This window comes from Myxocyprinus asiaticus, chromosome 25, assembly GCF_019703515.2.
Source record: "Myxocyprinus asiaticus isolate MX2 ecotype Aquarium Trade chromosome 25, UBuf_Myxa_2, whole genome shotgun sequence".
NCBI lineage: Eukaryota > Metazoa > Chordata > Actinopteri > Cypriniformes > Catostomidae > Myxocyprinus > Myxocyprinus asiaticus.
In genome coordinates, this window is record NC_059368.1 from 27,221,731 (window position 1) to 27,234,227 (window position 12,497).

The following is a 12,497-nucleotide window of genomic DNA, read 5'->3' on the forward strand; positions in this document are numbered from 1 at the left end:
AGTTAAACAATTGAAATAGGGGAAATATCTCATTATTAAATAAATATTTTTCTCCAAAACATGTTTGCCACAATTATTGGCACCCCTAGAAATTCTTATGAGTGAAATATATCTGAAGTATATTCCCATTCATATTTTACATTTTTTTGTACACCTGAGTGACAAGGAACATGACATTTTTAGCCATGACTTCCTGTTTCACATGGGTATAAATATGAGGTAACACACAGGCCAAATTCCCTTAATCATCAATCACAATGGGTAAGACCAAAGAATAAAGTTCTGAAAAGGTTGTTGAGCTTCACAAAATGGGAAGTGGCTATAAGAAAATAGCTAAAGCATTGAAATACCCATTTCCACCATCATGGTAATAATTAAGAAATGCCAATCAACTGGAGATGTTACAAATCGGCCTGAAAGAGGACATGTGTCTATATTGTCTCCATGCACGGTGAGGAGGATGGTGTAAGTGGCAAAAGAATTCAAGAAAAAAGCCTCTGCTCTCATTTAACAACAAACTCAAGCATCTTCAGTTTGCCAGAAACTACTGGAACTTCAAATGGGACTGTGTTCTATGGACAGATAAAACAAAAACAGAGCTTTTTGGTAGTAAACACCAGAGATGAGTTTGGTGCACACAGAGATGAAGAAGTACCCATTGCCCATGGTTAAATGTGGTGCTGGATCTTTAATATTGTAGGGCTGTTTTTCTGCCAGAGGTCCTTGACATCTTGTTCAGATACATGGCATCATGGACTCTATCAAATACCAACAGATAAAAAAATCAAAACCTGATAGCCTCTGCCAGAAAGCTTAATATGGGCTGTGGTTGGATCTTCCAGCAGGACAATAATCCAAAACACACATCAAAATCAACACAAAAATGGTTCACTGACCACAAAATCAAGGTTCTGCCATGGTCATCCCAGTCCCCTGACCTAAACCCCATAGAAAACCTGTGGGGTGAACTGAAGAGGAGAGACCACCAGTGTGGACCTCCGAATTTGAAGGATCTGGAGAGATTCTGTATGGAGGAATGGTCTCAGATCACTTGCCATGTGTTCTCCAACCTCATTAGGCATTATAGAACACTCAGAGCTGTTATCTTAATTATGGCCAATAATTATGGCCAATGCGTTTTGAAGAAAAATATTTATTTAATAATGAGATATTTCCCCTGTTTCAATTGTTTAACTTCAATTAAAGGTTACATTTTTGTGATTTTTTTTTAATTTTTTTATGAAAGATCAAAAGGATAAACTATGCAGATTTTGTTTTCACAGCCTTCTTTGCTCATATTTACCAAGGATGCCAATATTTTTGGCCACAAATGTGTGTGTGTGTGTGTGTGTGTGTGTGTGTGTGTATGTGTGTGTGTGTGTGTGTGTGTGTGTGTGTGTGTGTGTGTGTGTGTGTGTGTATGTGTGTGTGTATGTGTTCCAATGTAAATACTGCACGAGTTAAAGAAACTATCGTAGTAACAGTATGGCATAGACAGATGGCGGAAGAGCTCAAAAAATTGTGCGACTGGACCAGGACTATCTACATACAAACCCAGGCAATACAGTTGTTGTTTACATTTGTTCTGGGTTCTTTAGGACGTTGGCTAATTAAAATTCGGAGTTTTCACAAATGAACGAGGCCGATTTAACTTACATTTCGTACCTATTCTACTTTTCCATTACCAACTGGCCTATTTACATTTAAAAACAGACCTGAAGTCCATTGATTAGATTTCTGCCTCCATAATGTTAAGGTTCTAAAATAAATCGCGCAAATAGTTACCATGCAGAATATACAGTCATTATAGGCCAACTATGTTATTATGCTGAACTCCAAGTAAAAACACTATTCTGGATTGTCAGGGGGGCATTTGTATGGTTCATTGTCCGCTCCTTACTTTTTCCATGATTGTACTTCTCATTTCATCTGTCACGAGAGGCGTCATAAGTCGCTAAACAAATGTAAACGGAGCACCTCGTGGATCCCTGACAGACGAGCGGCAGGACAGTAAATGGTTAATGTTACTGTACAGATACAGAAGTGTGTGAGCTGTCTATAGGCTGCTCGTGTCCAGTCGATCCATTACTGGTTGCATGCTTCTTCTCCATTTCCACAGCAGGCACCAAAGAAGAGCTCTGCACCTGCTCTCCAGACACCTTTCAGCATGGATGCGTTAAAATCAGCCGGCAGAGCAATAATCAAAAGTCCTGGAGTTCCGCGGCACACATGGGGAACCAAGCATGAAAGTGAGTATGTTTATGTGCGCTTATTATTCCCGAGTACAGCGGCAACTAGGTATCATGTTGTTTGAACTATTGCCTCTAGGTTACCTTCTCTTTTAAAAGAAATGGCCTTTTAAAAACTATTAACACCTTTTATAGCATACTGCCCTCTCACTACAGGCAAGTGAGCAATATTTTTTGTTTATGCTGTATAATTTGTACATTTGTCTGGTTTGCTTCTGTTCGGCTCTGCATATTGTATATTAGAATATAAAATCCCATTATATTGCATATTGTAATCACCAATGTGTGTATTCTACAGTTAATTAAATGATGCTGCTCTTCCTCTAATGTGATAAATGCAATTGGAAATCCTCCAGCAATGTTTATTATATAGGATCCTTTTCACAAATAATAGCCCTATAGGTAACAATCTGGTTACTGTAAAAAAAAAAGATCTCCATCTGTCTCATTTATGAATGTATATTTGGCAGAGAACCACGGAAATTAGCTTGATGAATTGTTAAATTGAACAATTGTGACTTTTGTGTGAATTTTGATTTGCTCTCTGAGGATTCAGTTTTAATGTTTTGATCTGATATGGTTGTCTGTCTCTTTAGCAATGCATTTTATTACAGAAATAAGGTGAATGACCTAGGTTCAAGCAGACAAGATTTAAAGGAATATTCTGGGTTTAAAACAAGTTAAGCTCAACTGACAGCATTTGTGGCATAATGTTGATTAACACAAAAATGTATTAGGACTTGACCCTCCTTTTCTTTAAACAAGCAAAATCAGGGTTACTGCGAGGCACTTACAAGATAAATGAATGGGGCCAATTTATTGAGGTTTTAAAGGCAGAAATGTGAAGCTTATAATTTTATAAAAGCACTTACACTAAAACACTAATTCGAGATTGTGTGTTATTTGAGCTGTAAAGTTGTTTAATTGTTGTTTTTATGGTTTACCTTACAGTTAGGGTATTAGGGTTTATGGTGTTACGTAGTCATGGCAATGAAATTGTAAAATTGGGAATAACTTTACACAGAAAATGTTAGTAAGCAATTATATCACACTAAAATCATGTTACCCTGACTCTAGATTTTTGCCTTTTTTTTTTTTTTTTTTTTTTTAAGGAAAAGAAAATCAATTATAATTAATTGAAGTTGAAATTTAATTTTTGTGGTAATCATCATTATGCAACATACTGTGTGCTGTTGATTGAGCTAAACTTGTATTGAACCTGGAACAGTCCTTTAATTGTTGGTTCACAACTTGACTGGCGACCACTTAATTTCATGTTACTCATGTGATTTCTCACAAAGAACTGTTATTATATTAATTACTCATGTTCATTGTATAAGTTCAAAGAAACCTCTAGCAGTGTCAGAAAATGAATGAAAATGGCAATTCGATTTTACAGTTAGCCAAGATGTGATACCTAGCCTGCAGCCACAATAGACACACAATAACTTATGTAACAATAATTATTAACTTACTGGCCACCTGTCCAGGTTGTTCCCCGCCTTCGGCTCAAGATAGCCATGATAGGCTCCAGCACTACCCGTGACCCTAGGATAAGCGGCTTTAAAAAATGGATGGATGAATAATTATCAACTTGCCATTATAAATGAACTGCCTGCGTTGGTGATGCTTTTTGTGTATGGTGTTTCCACACCTCATAATGATCAGACATTGTGCTTCCATGCCAAACAACACTGAAATGAACGAAGCATTGTTAACTTAGTTCACCCAAAACTGAAAAGACTGTTGTCACTTTCCCTCCTGTCATTCCAAAGTTGTATGTCTTACTTCTGTGGAACACAAAAGGAGAAATCGTGAAGAATGTTGATGCTGCTCTTTTTTTCTATACAATGAAAGTAAATGGTGACAGAGGCTGTTACTCCCTAACATTGTGGTAAACATCTCTTTTTGTGTTCCACGGAAAAAAAATCATATTGGAACGACATGAGGGTGAGTAAGTGGTTACAGAATTTTTGGAAGAACAATCCCTTTAGGGCAAAAGGGTGCTGGTTCAACACACAGGTAATTAAATGAACTCAATGTGTGTAGGTATCCTGAATAATCATGAGAGGGTGGTGATGGTTTTCAAGAGTGCATTTGAGTATTTATTGACATGTAGCTATAGTTGACATACAGCTTAGAGATAAAGGTCACATTTTCACATGTTATGACCAGGTTCAGCGAGTGCTGTTCTCTTCTCTGATCTAATGTAGTAATGTAGTGTCGGTTCCAAACATTTTATTGGTGCCACTGTGGGCTGACATTTTTTTTTAAAATCACGAGTGCACATTGCTGAATGAAAAGACCTCAGAGTTTGTCCAACTGCGAAGTATTAAAGACAGTTTTTATGAAGACTGAATTGTATGAGATCTTTCCCTTAATTATGACTCAGTATTGACCTGGAAGGCACACAGTGACAGAGAAAAATAGACACATTTATTACTTCTAATCGCTTCCGCTATGACCTGAGCCTCGCTGACTCCCATTGTTATTGCGATCAACCTATAAATAAGACACTGTGGCATTCATGTTGACCAAGAAGGTTTTTATTTATTTTAAAAAAAGATTTTGGATAGGACTGTTTTCACCATATGTTCAAAGTGACAAAACTGACTAATTTGTGAAGTAATTTAACTGAAAACACTGTGGTTCATTGGCACCATTCTTCTGTTTGTTTGAACATCCCGACCAGCCTGACACAGCAACATTGACTTTACCAATGAAGTGAATGTGGGTCTGTGATCTGTTTGTCCAACCAATAGAAGATGGGGGAAGTGTTCGGGAGACCTAACAATCGGTATTTTTGCAATTCCATTCGGTGATGCTTGTGGTGCAGAAATTACATATTTCTGCTTTAACGTAAATTTATTTGAGAATTCTAGTGTTGCATATTATCAGGGTTCAAAATTTCCACTGTATGTCTTAATCTGCTCTGATGAATATCTGGCTGTCAGTTTGAAATGGTGTGAAATGTGCTGTTTTGATGTGTTATAAAGTGAATATTATATTTTGAACGAGTTTCTTTGGAATTATTTTTTTCTGCATCAATTATAAATGTATTCATTTTGAACTGCCAGCTCTCACATCTGTCAGTCAAGAAAAATTAGCTCAGTGATTACCATTCCATTCTTTTTAAACCAAATGACATCCAGTCTGTCTGTTTTCCCCTCCTCTTTTGATTTGTTTACTTGCTAGCTCCCAAATGACTATCAAACAAAGGCAAAATCCCCTCAGACCTCAGACTAGGTCTCTTTCTCTCTCTCCCTCTCTCGATCCTCATCTTTGTCATTATTTTTCCTTAGTGTCTGTGCACACGGAGGCTCCCTGTGGTTTGTTCCCTGCAGGTTATGAATAAAAGAGGAGAAAAGGATTTTAGGGAGACATTGATGCACAAAGGCCATGTCTGGCCACACTCAAGACACAGTCTGAAAAACCATCCATGCATCCATCCATCCGTCAGAATCAATCTTTCTGTCTGTCTGTCTGTCCGTCAGTAACGGAAGTCTCTGTCTGTCTACAGTATCGCTCTATCTGTCTTTATCTCTGTCTGTCTGTCCGTCCATCAGTAATGGAAGTCTCTGTATGTTTGACCTATATAACCTTCAAACTTAGAGTTTCAGATGTCCTTTTCTGGTTTTTGTTGTAATCTATAACATGTAATGTATGCAACATTGGCTCTGTAATGTAAAGTTTTACATGATCAGTACTGAAGATAGGTTAGATAGTATATCTTTAAAACTTGTGATATATGGCGTTATTTCTCAGGTGAAAAGCATGGGGCATCACCAGTAATGCAAGGTGAGCACATTTTACAGTGTATAATTATAAATTAATACATTTGCATCATTTAATTATGCATTTCCCTTTATTGCATTAAACAACCAATACACCCGTGCTCTACATTTATTTATAAAGTAATGGTTCATGCTTGATTTTTTATTAGTCTTATCCTGCTTTGCCTCAGTTAGACTGTGAGAGCGTTCAATGCTACAGCTCCCAAATATTGATTTTCTCATGTTAACCAAATCTAAACAGCATTATACACCATTCTCACCTATTATACTGATCCTATTGGAGGCATATACTGTATACTGTAAGCATTATCTGATTTTAGTTTGTTGATTAAAGTATTAGTAAAAATGTTGCTCCTCAATGGAATCATGGAATGTATGTTCCTCGACTGCAGAAGTTGAAAGGTTCTCTGCACTAGTGACAACATAATATTCATATTAAAGTGATAGTTCACCCAAAAAAATGAAAATTCTCTCATCATTTACTCATACTCATAGCATCCCAGATGTGTATGACTTTCCTTCTTCTGCAGAACACAAACAAAGATTTTTAGAAGAATATTTCAGCTCTGTAGGTCCTCACAATGCAGGTGAATGGGTACTAAAACTTTGAATATCCGAAAAGCACATGAAGGCAGCATAAAAGTAATCCATAAGACTCCAGTGGTTTAATCCATGTCTTCTGAAGCGATGTAATTGATTTTGGGTGAGAACAGAACCAAATATAACCTTTTTCACTATAAATCTTGACATCAGCAGTCTACTTCATGATCATGATTACACTTCCTAGCGCCATTTAGTGCTCTGTGCATGTGTCAAGCACTAGGAAGTGTAATTGAGCTTGAAATCATGATCGTGCCTAGAGACTGTAATGGCAAATTGGACAGTGAAAAAGGAGTTACATTTTGGTAAAATGTTTGTATCTCTCTCTCTCACTCACTCTCTCTTCCCATCTCTCATTCTCTCTGTCTGTTTCTCTCTCTGTTCTTCCCACTCGTCTGACAGCTCTCTTTTCCTCTGTTGAGTTTAGGTATCTTCCCTATGAGGATATTCCCATGTTTATTCTATTTTATTCTTTTAGTATTATGAGAGTGAACCTTGTCACTGAGTCTTCTCTCTTTCTGTCTGTCAGTCTAGCTACATGCTTTATTGTCTTTTATCTTTGTTTAGTTCTTTTGAGCTTGGTGGGATTCAGACTGCTCTGTGCACCTGAAACACAAACTGCTTCTCTCACCACTCAGACATTGATGTCAGGTTGAAAAACTGTGGTTTGTGTGTTTTAACCAATGTAAATTTATATATTTTTTCTCCCGTTTTCTCCCCAATTTGGAATGCCCAATTCCCAATGCACTCTAAGTCCTCGTGGTGGAGTAGTGAGGATGAATCTCAGTTGCCTCCGCGTCCGAGACCGTCAATCCGCGCATCTTATCACATGGCTTGTTGAGCGCATTACCGCGCCGATGTAGTGCGTGTGGAGGCTTCACGCTATTCTCCGTGGCATCCATTCACAACTCACCACACGCCCCACCGAGAGCGAGAACCACCCATTATAGCGACCACGAGGAGGTTACCCCATGTGACTCTACCCTCCCTAGCAACCGGGCCAGTTTGGTTGCTTAGGAGACCTGGCTGGAGTCACTCAGCATGCCCAACCAATTAAAAAAATGTTGTATGATTGTCATACATGCATGAATAGTACAATCCATCAATAACTGATTAGTGCCTTTGATGAGAGTGATTGAGATAACCTTGGCTATAGAATCAAGTAATATTACATTAGCAAGTGTGCTAATTTTCAGTACAACTGGGTGCCTCTAAATGTAGCTTTATGAGGTCACTGTGTCAGATTATTGTGGTAACTTACACAGTAAGAGTAAATTCCTTGTATTTTGGTGATAAAAAAGGCCTTGTATGTTTTACATCATCTGACAACAGTCTCACCATCAGTGGGATATGTAAGTCATAAATTCAGACAGTATAAAAAATGGTAACCTGTTATTACCATAAGCAGGATTGGGGAGTAACGGAATACATGTAACGGGAATACGTATTTAAAATACAAACTATAAGAAACAATTTAAATCATTGGTAATTAGATTACAGTTACATTCAAAAAGTATTATGATTACTGAAGAGATTACTTTGCATTTTATTGTCATTTTTTTCATTTAATATTTAGTTCTTTCAGATGGAAAACATTTATACATATACACTACCGGTCAAAAGTTTTGAAACACTTGACTGAAATGTTTCTCATGATCTTAAAAATCTTTTGATCTGAAGGTGTATGATTAAATGTTTGAAATGAGTTTTGTAGACAAAAATATAATTGTGTCACCATATTAATTTATTTCATTATAAAACGAAAATTTAATAAAAAAAACAAAAACGATTTTTTTGAAATTGATGAATTGAACCAAATAATAAAGAAAAGCAGCCAATAAGTGCCCAATATAGATGGGAACTCCTTCAATACTGTTTAAAAAGCATCCCAGGGTGATACCTCAAGAAGTTGGTTGAGAAAATGTCAAGAGTACATATCTGCAAATTCTAGGCAAAGGGTGGCTACTTTGAAGATGCCAAAATATAACACAGTTTTGCTTTATTTTGGATTTTGTTTAGTGACAACATAATTCCCATAGTTCCATTTATGTTATTCCATAGTTTTGATGACTTTACTATTATTCTAAAATGTGAAGAAAAAAAAAATTATAATAAAGAATGAGTGTTTCAAAGCTTCTGACTGGTAGTGTAAATGATGTGATCCAAAGTGCATTTGAACAGCAGTGGAACACTTTCTTGTGATGTGTTACATTCATACGAGCAGACAGAGAAGTGAGTTTGAAGTAAGTTTGGAGCAGAATAGAAATATACCTTGTGTAAATTGTCAGCTTTACGCTAAGCTAATATGCTATTTCTAGCCATTTTACATGCATGTTACCAGGAACGATCATATTTTTTTATCAAGTAAATTCATGTTGGATCATAATTTCTTTTTTTCTAGTAAGACCTTTGATATTAGGGCAAAAATCATATTCTTGATCATACTTTTTGAATTGTTTTCCTGTAAAAATATCTAAAAATCCTTAAAACAAGATCAGTTTGATTGATCTTGTTTTAGAAACAACACTGCATAACATATTTAGGTTTTTCAGAGAATGTATTTTTAACATGTGTATTTTGTCTTACTGTACTGGCAGAGTTTTTATAGTCAAAACAAGTGAAAAAATCTACCAGTGCTGAAGAAGTAATCCAAAGTATTTAGAATACATTAATGACCTTGAGTAATCTAACGAAATACGTTACAAATTACATTTTACAGCATGTATTCTGTAATCTGTAGTGGAATACATTTCAAAAGTAACCCTCACAACCCTGACCATAAGGAGCTATTTATTTTTTTATTTTTACCTGAACTAACCCTTAGTTTTATTGGTGTAATCTAATGTATTCAGGTTAATTCAGTGATGTCAGATCATATTTTTGACATAATAAAACGTATAATTTTTTTAGATATTACCACATGAAGAAAGTTTTAGGGTACATTGTTTTTCAGCGTATAGTGTAAAGTTTAGTTCTTCAGTCAGTCTGGAAGCAGTGTACAGTTTAGCATGCTGCTTCTTTCATCACAATTCTTTCATCCTTTGGCAGTGTTTTCTGTGCTTTGAACTTTAACCTCAGTTATTACTGAGTGTGAGCAGGATGTGCAGTCTCCTGCTCAGAACCAACCAAATACCACCAATCAGTAGTGCTTGGAGGGGCTGCATTTTAGAGCCAAACCCCCATGGGACACCACTTATGCTGCTCACACCATCTGAGACCCTTTGATAGACACAAGCCTGTTTCTCATAATGAGGCATCATCATATAAAGGAAATACAGTAGTGGACTGTTTACACTGAGGAGGGGGATTCTTTTCCATTATTGAGCCTTGCTGGTGCCTAAATATAATTTTGGCCACCTTGAATATATGATATGCAATATGAGCTGTTGTATAAATTACATTTTGTCTAACACTACGAGTTGAAGGCATGATGCTTTAAAGGGATAGTTCACCCAAAAATTAAAATTCTCTCATCTTTTACTTACCCTCATGCCATCCCAGATGTGTTTGACTTTCTTCATTCTGCAGAACACAAACAAAGATTTTCAGAAGTAAATCTCAGCTCTGTAGGTCCTTACAATGCAAGTGAATGGTGACCAGACATTTGAAGCTCCAAAAATCACATAAAGGCAGCATAAAAGTAATCCACAAGACTTCAGTGGTTAAATCCATATCTTCAGAAGCAATATGATAGATGTGGGTGAGAAACAGATCAATGTTTCAATTCTGTCATTTTCAGATTGTGAAAGTGAAAGTGGAAATTCATAGTAAAAAAATTAAATAAATAAATAGGAGTTTCAAAGGTCTGGTCACTATTCACTTGCATTGTAAGGACCAAAAAGCTGAGATATTATTCTAAAAATCAGCGTTTGTGTTCTGCAGAAGAAAGAAGTCACACATCTGGGATGGCATGAGGGTGAGTAAATGATGAGAGAATTTTCCTTTTTGCCACCTTTACGTGATGGTTCAGACTGTGACACACAGTACTCATAAAAAACCTCTCCAATCTGAAACATTTAACCATGATTTTACCCATCACATTTGGTGTCTGTCAGTACATGGATTTCACCATGCGTTTCCCAGACACAGCCTCAGCTGAAATCAGACTACATCTTTTGCCAAAAGAAAATATTTAAGTTACAGTAATAGTTAAGTTAATTTTCATCTATTGTTTTTGCTTGAGGACCTTGAATTTATAATGGACATCTACTAGAGAGACCCAACACACATCCAAAAATTGTTTATCATACAAAAAAAAAAAAAAAAAAAAAAAAAGTCCTTCAACTCAAACATGGAATTTTACTAATATTACCATGAACTTTAAAGGCCCAAAAATATGCACAATTATTAACATAACAAAATTTGAAATGTGAAAATTTTGTAAATGCATAAAGAACAAAAGTGGCATTTACTAAACTAACAAGTAAACCTGCATTTAATGTCCGGGTTGTATTTTCTTTAAGCTTTAAGTGTATTTTTTCTCTCTCGATCTTAAGGATGAATGCATGTGGATGTCATGCAACCTGCCCAACTAATTTGACTAGCTTCTTCCAAGTGACAGACAACTTGGCACCAAAATACTACAGAGACTGATTGGACGCATTACCATTAACGTCATCAACAAAAGATATGGGAAGCATTTACTTCTTGCTTTTAAAAGTTTATAAAACATTTTTTGTTTTTTTTTGTTATCTTAACTATGTACAATATGATTATATGGTTAGTTGTATTTTATTATTTTCATTTGGCATTCTTTTTCCTTCTGTCCGTTAACCTATTAGAAAATACTCGTGGGAACACTAGTGGGAACACAAAGTTTTTTCCTGAAACTTGGTGTTCCCACTCAAACACTATCATTCTGAGAGGGATTGTGCCTGTCCTCACTTATCTAGAAAAACTTCCCTTTGAAAAACAGACCTTGAAAAATGGTTTCAAACATGACCTTTGAATATAGGTTTCCTACAGCCAATAGTTTTGCCTGCTCTCTTATCAGGACAACACCATAAAATGTGCTGAGGAAGCACTCATAACTCAAATTAATAGAGTGCGTAATAATTCCTTTACAAAGTTTTATTTTTACCAGAAGTTAGACCTTTATTATCATTGTATGTGCTTTTCTTTGAAATGCTAAGCACATGCTTTTGTTACAGAATTTAAACAATGTGGATTAAAAGTCCCAAATCCAGCATACTTTTGCTTGCATTTCAGATACATTTAGATGTATGCTAATGGTGTGCCTGACTTCAAAATCAACAGACCCATTTTTCCTAAAATAATTTTCTATTCAGTTGGACACACAACTAAGTGTCTGAACAGAAATAATCCTGTCACATTTTAATGTTGTCCAATAAAATGTGACTGTAATATAAACAGAACCAGAAGGCACTAAGTTGCTGTTTTGCTACTGATAAGACTCAAGGCTTCTGGGATTTTTAAAAATAAACATTTTTACAACAAAGCTAAAAAGCTGCATTGCATTTGGATTTTGGATTAGTTTGAGATCAAAAGGCAAATATTATAATTCACCTGCATTTTTTATATTTAAAAGGATTTGAGGGGAAGATGTCTATATTGTAAATGTACAATCTTTGTTGTGAATGTGAATGTAAATGTGAGAAGACTGAAGTAAAATTCATGCAGCTCATTATACTGTTGTTGATTATTCAGAATAACTCACTGAGTTCTGACTTTGCAGAAGCCTCTTACTGTTTATAGAAAATCCATGAAATTTGCTGTCTTCTCCCTTTAAGCGTTTGTATTTGCCAATTTCATTCTAACCAAAAGAGAGTTAAAATGGAAATCGCAGAATATACCATCAGTGATACAAATGTAAATATCTGTAAATATGTGTGCC

General features: G+C 35.9%; 1 protein-coding gene across 1 annotated transcript in view; it reads left to right on the forward strand.

The window, feature by feature from the left end:
- Positions 1–2,028: 2,028 nt before the first annotated feature.
- LOC127416180 (low density lipoprotein receptor adapter protein 1-B-like) overlaps positions 2,029–12,497 on the forward strand; it is a 56,996-nt gene continuing 46,527 nt past the window's right edge. The window contains exon 1 of the mRNA XM_051655380.1: positions 2,029–2,249. Coding sequence (XP_051511340.1) covers positions 2,168–2,249 — 82 coding nt within the window. The 5' untranslated portion in view covers positions 2,029–2,167. The remainder of the gene's footprint in view (positions 2,250–12,497) is intronic.